The sequence below is a fragment of the Mixophyes fleayi genome, chromosome 5, assembly GCF_038048845.1.
Source record: "Mixophyes fleayi isolate aMixFle1 chromosome 5, aMixFle1.hap1, whole genome shotgun sequence".
NCBI lineage: Eukaryota > Metazoa > Chordata > Amphibia > Anura > Limnodynastidae > Mixophyes > Mixophyes fleayi.
In genome coordinates, this window is record NC_134406.1 from 84,969,123 (window position 1) to 84,982,153 (window position 13,031).

General features: G+C 42.9%; 1 protein-coding gene across 2 annotated transcripts in view; it reads right to left on the minus strand.

Annotated features, from left to right (window-relative positions):
* Nucleotides 1-13,031, minus strand: part of CNTNAP2 (contactin associated protein 2) — a 1,405,747-nt gene that overhangs the window by 71,891 nt on the left and 1,320,825 nt on the right. For both annotated transcript variants that reach the window (XM_075212518.1, XM_075212517.1), the window contains exon 21: nucleotides 8,693-8,786. In XM_075212518.1, the coding sequence (XP_075068619.1) occupies nucleotides 8,693-8,786 (94 nt within the window). The remainder of the gene's footprint in view (nucleotides 1-8,692; nucleotides 8,787-13,031) is intronic.

The window sequence follows — 13,031 nt, forward strand, 5'->3', positions numbered from 1 at the left end:
ATCAACTATCCCGATTTCTGCAGGACAGTCCAGATTTGCGGAACCTGACTAGGGTGGGGCTTGTGGGCTTCACTGTAAGTTGAGCGAGGTTAGTCAAAAAATTGGTGTGAATTGAGGACATGATTTGTGTGGTTCAGGGGTGGAGTATATTTTGTTCCTGATTTCGCCTGGTTTAATATAGAAGGTAATTTAATTCTAGTGCCTTAGTAGACTTCCCTGACTCTATCCCTTTGACTTCCATCATATTATCAGTGTAGCAGAGTCCCATATTTGTTATGACTTAGGAACTCTGCTGGACTAGTTCTGCAACATTGTGTAAGTCAGGGACTGAAAAAATAAGCCAGCTCCTTATTGGGTCACTATCCAATCAGGAGTCAGCTGACATTTCTACCGCATGTTTTTAAACAAAATCATCCAACCAAAACTAGCTGTTAATTGTTTTACATAGGGCTGCAATATTGTTTTAGTAAAGTACCGTAGTATTGGCTGACCAGCAAATAACTTTAGAAATTCACTTCATACTAGGTCAAATATTCAGCATACAAATAGATATATGGGAAATAACTTAAATATACGCTCATTTTTAAACTATTTATATAGCACCACTAATTCCACAGCGCTGTACAGAGAACTCACACCAGTCTCTGCCCCATTGAAGCTTACAGTCTAAATTCCCTAACCTAGAGAGGCTAAGGTCAATTTAATAGCAGTCAATTATGCCACTAGTATGATTTTGGAGTGTGGGATTAAACTGGAGCACCCAGAGGAAACCCACGCAAACACAAAGAGAACATACACACTCCACAGAGAGAGTCTCTGACTGTTTCAACTGCTATGGAACAACAGGCCCCCGATTTCTGTCATTCTGTGCAGGTTAGGACCCTTCTAGTGTTACAATTGATGAGCCACAGGTTGTCAATATTTTTTTAAGCTGCTCTGGTATCACCAAACTTTTACCTATGATTACCCCAGTCCTGTATATTAAGTGGTTGCCTGACAATGTATATAGTCCAGTCCTGTGTGTTTCTTAAAGATGTACCATTACAGGACAGATATTCTTTATCACATTCAGTGGGTGTTAAAAAGCCTGTACTGTACTAATGTCATGTAGAGGTCCTGGGGGCTGTAAAGTGACTGACCAGACCCAAGATTAGCACACTTTGCCCTTTTGAGAAAGCGACAGACAAATAAAATCATTGACTTAAATTTCCATACCAGCACTTCTAATTTCTCACTACCACCACTGGTAATGTCACATTTTCTGCTAAATAACAAAGGGAACATTTTTGACTCTACATTCAAATCAATATGTGACGTAGCACTGCCCTCTGCTGGTCAAAACGTGTGCTCCATGCTCTTAGTTTTGTTTGTAATGATTGGGAATTTGCTGAAGTAGTTTTAAAACCAGACCATGGTTTTATCCAACGGTGCATATTTTTAGGATATGCAGATAGGAGCAAATATTAGTATATTACAATCCATGGATTAAATACATATTTCTGTTCATCTAATTACAAAGCAGGCTAACTACTTTATAAGAGGAATCTCTCCCATCAATAAAAATATTAAGGACCAGCACATTTTCAGAAACTTTAAATGGAAAGTGATACAAGTGATCACCTGTAAAATACTGCAGCTAAGGATCTATTGATACATATGCTATACTGTCTGTGTTAACCACATGAAAAGCAGTGAGGAATGCAATTCGTAAGTTACCAGAGAAAATCAGCAGACTTTGGAAAACACACTGAAAAACCTCTTGCCTGGACAAGTCATAACAATTTCAGACATTATTATCTGTACTTAGAAGGTGTCATTTCTAATGGCAGCCTTAAGTAGATGGCCTATGAAGCAATTAATATGCTCGGGCTTGGTTTTCTGAAAACCGAACCCACCCGAACTTAGGGGATCCGAGTAGGCTCGCGAACCAGCTCGGTACTTTCGCGCGTCCCCGGATCTCAATCGAGGCAAAACGTCATTGTTGCGTTGTTTGATCTCGCAGGTTTTGGATTCCATAAGTACCTCCCTCCCCAGGAGATCGCGCCATTGCTCACATAGAAACAGGGGTAGCAGTGTTCTTGTCACTCTCCATTCTCCAGTGACATTGCTGAGTGCCATTGCTCATACACGAACAGGAGGGGTAGCAGTGTTCTTGTCACTTGACAAACATTGACTGGAAATGACTGGAAATTAATGGTAATGGGGTTAATAATAATGTAGGAACACAAAAAGAGCCAAATTATGTGATTTTAGCAAAAAAATAGGGATCCAAAACCAAAACCAGACCACGCTAGTGTGGTTTTGCCAAAAACAAAACCAAAACACAAAGTCAATCCAGATCCAAAATCAAAACACGAGAGTCAGTGACCATCTCTAATTAATACTAGAGATGTTCTGTAGAGATGTGCCCCCTGTCTCCAGATCCTGTGCCCGTGAAGAGGGCAAAGACGGATCCGGAGGCTGCCGCTGTGTCCCTGGAGAGACAGAAGATGGCTCTGGCTGCAGTGCCCATCACGAGGGGGGCGAAGAAAGAAGAGGAGAAGTACTCACCGTTCCATCGATCCAGCGTTGGTGAGTATTTCTTTCTTCCTGCAGGGGTTGACAGCGGAGGGAGGATGAGCCAATCAGGGCTCGCCTTTCTCCGCTGGCCAATCAGCGGCCGGATAGGTGAGCCAATCACGGCTTACCTCCGGTCATTCAAAAGACTGGCGCCGCGGCGAACCAATCAGTGCTCGCGGCAGCGCCCAGTGGTGACGCCGCGCCGGCGAGTATATAAACCACCGGCCGGCACAATCTTGCCAGCAGTTTGTCGGCACAGTGAGAAGAGGACATCGTGGGACGTCCGGAGCGGCGGATCAAGCAAAAGAAGACGCCGGAAGTGGCAGGTTGCCCTTGTCAGGACAAGGAGCTACCCCGCTACTGTCTATAACTGCCGGAGACATCAGCGGGGAGCCCGTGTCAGGGCTAAGAGCGCCCCCGCCCAGAACAGAAAAAACCATCAGCGGAGATGTCGGCGTGGAGCTCTTGTAAGGGCTGAGAGCGCCCCCGCCCAGAGAGCTGCGGGAGACGGCGCACCGAAGAGGCGCCGCCGGCTGGAGGGTCTGTAAGACCCAGAAAAGAAGATGGCGAGAGCAAGCTGAGTATCCTGCGCAGAGCAGGTAAGTATACTCTGCGTTAGATCGGGCACAAGGCCCGTGGTCACTGTCGGGTGCTAGGCCCATGGAACTTGGTAGGGGCACAAGGCCCAGGGAGCAGGGCATTAGGCCATTATAGTTAGTAGGCTCAAAGCCCAAAAGAGTGTATAAAGTGCACAAGGCCCTAGTTAGTTAGATAGTCAGGGGGCTATAAGCCCATAGTGTATCAAGGGCACAAGGCCCTTGTAGTTAGTGAGTGGGCTAGTGCCCATAGTTAGAAAGGCCACAAGGCCTAGTTAGGCAGGGGCTAGTGCCCCTAGGTAACAGGGCACAAGGCCCTAGTTAGAGGCATAGAGGCCATAAGTAGAAGGGCACAAGGCCCTAGTCAGCTGGGCAGAGAGGCCCATGGTGTAGGGCATAAGGCCCTGGTGTAGTCAGTGGCATGAGAGCCCTGAGCAGAGTAGGGCGCAGTCCTGTGTGAGTGAGGTGAGTACACTAAGAGGAGTAAGGTAACATTAGAGCAGAAGGCTCCTGTTGTGCTGTAGTAACCGGCTGGTTAGCTAGCAGCTGTGTATTCGTGTGATTAGCTTGCCATATACTGTATCATCGTTTTATTCTGTCTGTTCGGCAAGTATTGCCTTGTATATTGTATTTTGGCGTGCTGTATATTTGTTTCCTGGTGCAAGACGTCAGGCCCCATTAAACGTAGGCTCTTGTTTCCTGTTGTTTTCCTGTATTGACCTGTATTGTGGGGACAAGTGTAGTTACAAGCTTACACATAGCCAGGGAAAGAACACACATAGTTTTCCCGTCCCGTAGGTCCCTGGGGTTACGCTGGTCTCCAGAGGGGGTGATTGAGTACCTCACTTGCAGTGCGGCACAGCTCAATTAAGTTCCAGGGGCGGCCTGTGGTTCTGGTTGAGTGTCCCAATCCTAAGTTCCGTGCAGGTTCTCTGGCGGTTCCAGGGGAGGGACACGTGTTTCGACCTGGGTGGAGGCAGTCAGGCGGTTCATCGCAGTGAGGATCGCCTGTTCCGTGCGGCAGTCGACTCTCAGGATGGTGTGCTGTTCCAGTGAGCCTCTTTCTGGCCTTGTGCAGCCGGTCCTTAGGACTCCGTGGTTGACCCCATAGCAAGAAGACAGTCTTCTTGGTATGACCTGGGTGAGGGGGTTAGGAACGCCCTTCCGGAATAGACCGTGAACACCGGCTGGTGTTACCCGTAGAGTACAGTGAGTAGGTCCCGATAGTACACCACACTCAGTTAGTGTTATAGTTGTTTATTCTAGTTGCGTTGCCGGCCATTAGAGAGTTGTTAGGGTCGGGTCGCCTGTTGTAGTTAAGTAGTTTTGTGGGTGTACATCTTACCCTCACTGGTAGAGCAGAGGGAGGCTGTGTGTTATCTGTCGCCCACAGGTGTCGGGGAGGAGCAGGAGAACAGGACCGGAAGTGGGAGTGTCCCAGTGAGTATAGTGCTTGATTCTCCCTTTCGGTTAAAACTTCACCTAGAGGTGAGTGGGGTACTTGAGGCGGGACTGTTCCTGGCCTTAAGTGCTCGGAGTCCCTCGCGCCTTGGCAAGAGAAAAACGAGGTGGCGGCAAGCGAGCTTGACTAAGAGTGTCTTCGCTCATTGCCATGATCTCGGACAACCCTATCCTGGTTCTCAGAGGTACATGGTTGGAGGCAACAAGGGTTGCGGCTGCTGATCTGCTGGGATAGGACAGCGGCTGGGAAATCGGAAGCGGACAGGAGGTGACCATCGTTTGTAAAGTAAGTTCTTCTGTGTGCGTCTGTCCTGTTCCCCGCAGGAGCTTACAGTTCACTGACCCCTGTGTTTTGGTATTGGAGCATTCTGCTTATTATTCTTTCCATGACTTTACAGATGAGCAAAATGTCCCGAACCAGTCCACCCCCAACCATACCACACAATAGAATGGATTTAACGTCATTGTCCTTCTTCTATTCGTAGGTGGAGATCTAATTGCCGGCGATGTGCTGGCATTTACGGTAGAAATCTCCGCTCATTTTCCCTCGCACCTATATGGGATGCGAGGAAGAATGCGATGGAGATTTGACAGAAATCTCTGCTCAGCGAGTCTCACAGAAGTTTCGGAGACACTCGCAGCTATTTTAATCTCCCCCTCAGACTTCAAATTCTGTGAAATGAAAATTTACAAATATCAGAATGTTTTAGCAAATGTGGTAATCACACATTGCATCTCTGTAAAATGGCACAGTTTCACTTATCTCATGATATATCCTCCTGTCCCCACTAAGAGTTCTGGCAATGTTCTACCTAACCCTCACTTTAGATGGTGGATATTCTGTCTTTTGTCACCATGCTGATATTTGATATTGAGCAGACTAATTGATTGATCATTAGATCTATAAACAAATAATAAAGAACAATAGAAAGTGCAAACTCTAACGACCACTCAGCAGATTAAAGCAAAACAAAACACTGTCACTGAGAAACATAATAATAATGACCTCAAAAATATTTTAGTAAAATAATAACATATTAAAACAATAAAACACAGACCATCGGTTCAGATCGATCTGACAACACTATTGCAAATGTCTAGTGTTCTCTAAAGTCTTGTTAAAAAGAACACTCCTCTTCTTAGCTCAGAGTTTTACAATAATGAAATACATTAATAGTGCACCATCCAAATATAAACTTGCATCAGCAATAAGTTTACAACTAACACAAAAATATTAGGAACATAACATAAATGTCCCAGATTCTTATTTATTTGATTTGTCAATGATCCGCAGATCAGTAGAATAGCACTCAGAGTATATAACAGAAGTCTGTCGTCCTAGATCAACTAATTATCGAAAGTCTTTAGCCACACAAAGACCACATACAGATGGTAATGTTATATGGATTTTTTCCAAGAGCTAATCGGATCCAGATATTAGTAATATAATATTACCATCTTTATGTGGTCTATGTGTGGCTAAAGACTTTCGATATTTATTTGATCTAGGACGACAGACTTCTATTGTATACACAGAGCATGACATGTACCAAATATAATAATGAACACAAGTATATGAATCAGAAATAATATATGTGTATCTCAACAGTTAAAATGTCAGAATTTCTCATGAAATGATGGATCGTCATGTAATTTTGGAAACAGATCCTGGATAGTTGCACTGATAAGGAATGGATGATTGGTGCTTAGTATCACATTTTAAGGCCTGGATAGGAAAAGAACAAAAGGTTTGTTTTAGCAGCAAACTCGCACACCAAGGGGTAAATGTATGAACCTCCGGATTCTTCAACTCCGGCGAGTTCAGCGTCTTCAGAGCTTAAATTTAAAGCCTCGCTGCCTTGTAAAGGGAAGTTTCCCTTTACAAGGCAGCGCCGCTTTAAATTTAAGCGCTGAAGACGCTGAACTCGCCGGAGTTGAAGAATCCGGAGGTTCATACATTTGCCCCCAAGTCTTTTTTTATACGGCAGATTTTTGTACCTGTTTAACAAGAAGTTGAAAGTTAATTTTCTCGGGTGACCTCAGTCTGCACTTTGCAAAATCACTTTTTGTGGGCGACGAATGTGGCTGCAGTTTTTCAGATGGAACACAAGTACATATTCAATTACAAGTGCTGTCCTGTTGCACCCATAGGCAAACCGAGGTGGGGTTTCCTAGTGCCTGGAAACCCTCCTCCAAGCAAGGGACACTGTATAATTGAGGTGGCTGGACCCTGCCCCCTCTTCACATAGCTCTGCTTGAAAAGTGAGACCTAACACTAGTGCACACAGCATTGCCCATGTATATTATAGGAATATGAAGAGTTAGAGAGCAGCCAAGCACTGTCTAATATTATAGCCACGCCCCCATGCATGCTGGTTATGCCCACTGGCGGCATGGTGTGGAAACCCCCCTCTACAAATCCCGCGTTTGCCCCTGGCACCCTCGAGCGAAGTACCTCCTCGGGATGTTCAGAGGTTAAAATTTTACGCTTATTTTTGCTCATAGCTCAGAGGTGCGAGTAAAAATGAGCAAAGATTTCAGTACCGTAATTGGTGGTACTGCGTGCATGAATCCTTCACCTGAAGTTCCAACAGGACATCACTTTTAATTTTATCTGTCCCTATGTCATGTGACTGGTGTTGCCCTGGTAGCGTCATGACACTTGGCAGTCTGTAAAACATTAAAATCAGCTTGAAGAATAAAATAAGGAAAAACAATCACCACCACAGTAAACCAGAGTGATTTATGTGAAAAACATATATTTTTTCATCATGGAGTAAAGCACAACAAGGGTTTATTATCAGTCAACCAAAAATTTTGATTTAAAATGTATTTTGTTGCTGAATATTAACAGTACATGGTTTTGGACAGAGTAGAGACAATATTTCTAAATACCGCCAGTTTCAGAGGAGGCAGAGGACTATGATTCCATCTGCTTCTAGTGTCATTTATGTATTCTTCAAATTCTATTTGATCACTCACATTTTTTATTTTGTAATGGACATGTAAGATGACTTTAAATGCTGTTATAGAGAGTTAGGACATAGGATCACTATCCAGTGTGACCACACATGTACAAGGCCAAACTGGATGAGATCAGGCCGTTTGGCCTTGGGCTGACTGGCTGGTTCACTTCCACCATTATTGGGGCTGTTGGACCACCATGTTTCATCTTCTGACTGCATTTTCCAATAGTAATCCTATTGATTTTGACAGTGTCTTTATTGGTTATCACAGTTGTTTTTTCGGCACATGAGCTGCAATATTACAAACCTCTCAGCATTTTAAAAGACAAAATAAGCCTAAACCTAAGATCTGATGAATCAAACAGACTTTCATATCCCTTATGCCATCTGTGAACCAGTATGATATTGGGCCAATTGCCCAATATTGGCTGCCACATAGCAGAGGGTGTGGCCAGCAATAATCATGCAGCTCCATTCTAGCTAGGAAACTGGACCTATCGCTGACAACTAGACAAAAACAGAGGAATATATTTACTGAATTAGCAACATTCTAGTTTTCATTTATTTACGACATTCTGCAAAATGACAGCTATAATCTGATTGGTTGCTACAGGCAACATCTCCACTTTTCAAACCTGCAGCTTAGTAAATATACACCAAACACTTCTAGATTAAATTACTGCTCATTCCTCCGGGTTAGAAGTTCCAAGCTATGGTATGGTTAGTATCCTAAGTGGCAAAGATAAGTCCATTACTCAACAGCAGAATCCGATTCACTGTCAGAGTCCTATATTATCTCACACTTATGCTTTGTTCAGTAAGATCCAGACTGGTAAAAAAAACAAAAACATTTCCAGTTCTCTCAAACAGCCCTGACATTTCCCAGTAACTGATCCAAATGACCTCTGTTATGAAGTAATATACTGCACCTAGTCACAGGTGATGCAGGATAGATGTGCCTGCCATTGGGGAACACAGGCTCTCTGTAATATTTACCTCAGTCATTATTTCTTGCTGATGTATTTCAATGTGGCCCATAAAGTACAATCATGCTGAAGGTGACATTACACTGCAGCACCTGTATTTCATGATAGGGAAAATATCACTTACCTAGCACTCTTCCAAGGAAAAGGGTCTTTGGCCCATTAAACTGAGTCTCGGATGAAAGGGGGAGGCTGTATGTTGCTGGAGGGTAATGATCAAGCTGAGAAACAGAGAGAGAGAGAGAGAAAGATGAGACGAAAGTGAGATAGGAGAGTTTTAATAAATCCCAGCAACATTAGATTTCATAGGATCAGCTCTTTATAATATCATATTTTCCTGATGCTCCTTTTTCAATACATCATCGACCACAAGTAATGCTTGTGTCCTTGAAAACAAAGGTTAGCTCGTAATGTATGAATAAGCAGCTATGTCATTAAATTTTTCAATACAGCTCTCATATAAGTGTATACGCAGTACATCTACTTTGTAATACATCAAAATATGTATGTATATTTTTTAAGCCAATATAAAAAAATGATATAATAATAACAAATGTTATCATAATAAAGGGTAACTTTCAACTTATACTAACTATTGACTAATACTAAAATATACATTGCCTGCATAAATGAATTAATAATGCCATTCAGAGCCGGATTGACACCAAATAAAGCAGCCCCCCCCACCCCTCCCACATTGTAAAATATTAGACCACACGACACCCACATATGAGAATGCCAGCAGGGATAAGGGGCAAAAGCAGGATTTGTAAAGAGGGTTTCCACACCACGCCACCAGTGGACGTGACCAGCATGCTTTGGGGTGTGGCTATAATATTAAACAGTGCTTGGCTGCTCTCCAACTCTTCCTATCCCCATAATATACATGGGCAATGCTGCGTGCACTACTGTTAGAGCACGCAGCTCTCCCTTTACAAGCAGAGCCGCGTGAAGTGGGGGCAGGGTCCAGCCACCTCAGTTATACAATGCCCCAGGCTTGTAGGGTTTCCAGGCACTAGGAACCCCCCCCCCCCCTTCTCGGTTTGCCTATGGAGATACCTGCTCCCTAAGTGTTATGGATGAAGACAGTGCCACATTCATCCTCTGAGTGTTTGCATAGACACAGTGATGTTCTGGTGCCCTGGACTAAACAGGGATTCTGAGCTGTAAAGATAGAACTGCTTAAACCTGGAAGGGCAGAGAGTTGCTTCTTCTTTGTCGTGGCTTAGATGCTAACTCTACTCTAGTGACTACATAGACAACGACAGGTGTGCACATCACTGCCACATTATCCACAAAAACATTGTCTGGAGGGCTGGTTTCTGGCTTGGCAACTCTGGGGAATCCCAGGCTGTAAGCAGATGTCTATGCTGCTTTACTGGTTATCCAACTGACATTCTCATCTATATATGTTAAGGTTTCATGTGCTTATTGGAGTTAAAGATATTTTACAATAAAATGGTGACCATAGCAGTGAACAATACTCTGTATTAGCTGAAAAGCTAATGTAAAGTATCTCACATTCTGCCAGGGTATGTATATACATATTTGTGAAAAATACTAGTAGATCTTTTATATTGTATTTTGGACATAACTGTACCGATTTAGGTGGGACAATCGTGATTTGAGGGAATTGTCCAACTGTCCCATGGATTAGGTGTTATGTCCTGATTCTGGGAAGTTTGGAAAGTTGATGGTACCAGTAGCAGGTGTTTTTAGTGCAGGGCAAGGGGGATCCAGTACGTTGGAGTTGCTGGAAATGCCTTTGAAGGAACATGGCATGCCCTAACATTATCTGGCAAGTCCCAGTGTTGTGTGACAAAGCCACCATCTTGTGCGCATGAGTGTACGTTGTCAAGATTCCCCAGTTTAAAAAGTTAGGAGAAATGTTTTAGGTTTAGTGTTAATTTAAACATTTTGTGAACAGTTTTAGGCCCTTACCCAATGTTGTAAAAAATAGTACTTTTACTATGACATTTTTAATGCTTGTAAAAGCATGTATAAACAGCTATGGGAATGGAACCCACTGTTCCCAATGAAACCATATCCACTTATACCTGCGCCTGTATCAGGGGTGTATAACAGTGTTTTGTTTTTTAAATAACCTCCAACAAGGAAATACAAATGGTTTATGTAATTTCTAATTCAAAAAAAACATTTTTGCTTGTGCCATTTGCCATTACATTGTATAATGTATTTTAGAGTAAGTAGTACAGTAATTAAATAAAAAAAATATAGAAATGACAATACTTGGCAATTTTAGCAGTGTATTTTTTGTACCACCCACTTCAGTGACATTGTCAGGACAAAACGCATATTTGTGTGCTCCATTACACATGGCTGACCTGGGGCATCCATACTTGACTTGTTGAGTTCTCATCCTTTTAATACTTATAATGAATATAGTTAACTAAGTTTGCATTCGTAAATAAGTTAAAGAGACATGTGCAAACAGACTAGCATGCTCCATTGAAGTTGTTCCTGGACTTACAATCACTTTTACAAAGCACTTGATTTTTTCTCATAGAAAGAGACAAGGAAATGTACACTGACATCAATGTAGACAAGATCAATGAGTCAGTAACAGATTAAAGGAATCGTGGGCTAAAAGCCATACATTATGATTCAGCCCTACAAGGAGGAAAGCTACGTTAACAAAAAATAATGCATACTTGCATACTTGTAAGTGGTAAGAGGCAGCAATAATTTAATTACAGCCGCACGCCCTGACTACCTGTCACTAGCCAGGACGCAGCAGCAGTGTGAGGCGTCCCGGTTGCCCTGGCGTCAGAGAGAGTACACCCGTTCTTGGGGACCGCCTCTGCTGCAAGTCTTGGGAAGTCCCCATTACCCTGGGGTTTGACGAAGCTTACCCGGGGGCAATGATTTTTCAACCCTCTCTCCCACAAAAATGTTTACGCATCCTCTAGTTTAAATCAGAAGGGCAGAATTACGGCACAGAGCATATAAGGCTGCTATTAAATTGACCTTAGTCTCTCTCGGTCTGTGTGTGTGTGTGTATGTTAGGAAATTTAGACTGTAAGCCCTAGTGGGGCAGGGACTAATGTGTGTGAGTTCTCTGTACAGTGCTGCAGAATTAGTGGCGCAATATAAATACTGTTGATGATATAAGGAAAATAAGGTAGGAAAGCACTGCTCTTGGCTACCAATAAATGCTCTGGCAATGTATTGTGTACCTAATCTTTGAATTTTTGTAGTATAGGTGCAGGACACCTACGTCTATTTTCTTTCCAAAATTTCTAACTCTATTCATTCATATGACCGCTGCCTGCTAATTTACTTACAGCTGTGTGCCCCGGCTGCCTGTCGCTAGCCAGGACGCAGCAGCGGTGTGAGGCATCCAGGTTGCCCTGGCATCAGAGTGAGTACACCTCTTCTTAGGGACCACCTCTGGTGCAAGCCTCAGGCAGTACTCATTACCCCGGGGTTGGATGAAGCTTACTCCGGGGCAATAATTTTTCTGCCCTCCTTCCCACATAAAAGTTTACAAGACTCCTGGTTTCATTCAGAAGGGCAGCATTATGACACAAATGAACCTCACTCCACGAACAATGTCACCTTTACTTGCAGCATTTTACTTTGTGCCCTCCTCCTCATCTTTTAAATGTATAATAATGCTGCTGTCCACTGTTGTCTTAATGAAGGATTTTGTAAATCTGCCACTGGTGCATTTGCTTTCTCTAATTCAATTCTAAAAATAATTAACCATACTTTACGGTTCTCTGACTCCTTCACATAGCATAAATCATCATCCATCATATCTACATATATACATGCATTGTTTGCCAGGTCCAAAATCTGTCCTGCTAACTTCTCAGATTGTGGACTTTCAATTGCATTGTCAAGACATGTTTTGGGCAACCAAATCTGCAGCAATGTAAGTATTTTACACGTCATATAAATCTAATTTATATACATTCCACATTTATTTACATGGGTCTTGGGGACCACCTCCGGGCAGTCCCCTTTACCCCGGGGCTGGCCGAAGCTTACCCTGGGGGAATGATTTTTCCTCCCTCCCCATAAATATATATGAGTCCCCTGGTTTGATTCAGAAGGACAGCATTATGGCACGGAGCATATAAGCAAAACAAGGTTTTGAAAGCCATGCTCTTGACAACAATGAATACTCTGGCAATATATTGTGTGCATAATTTTTGAATTTTTGTGTTATGGGTGCAGGCCACATTCCCACCCTTATCTCTCAGCATCCTCATTTATTCATATAGCGACAGCAAATGAGATATAATTGAATTGAATGGAAAATTGAAAAGATTAAAATATAATAATAATATATTGTCTTATTTTTGGGTGTGCAACTGCTGCTGAATCTCACAGGCAAACACCCAGTTTTTTTCTGAATTATTTCACTTGTCACTGCCCCACACAAGATTACTTTCTCTAGAAAATGTTTCAAAGTTTAAAAGTAAGAAATCTGTTTGTTT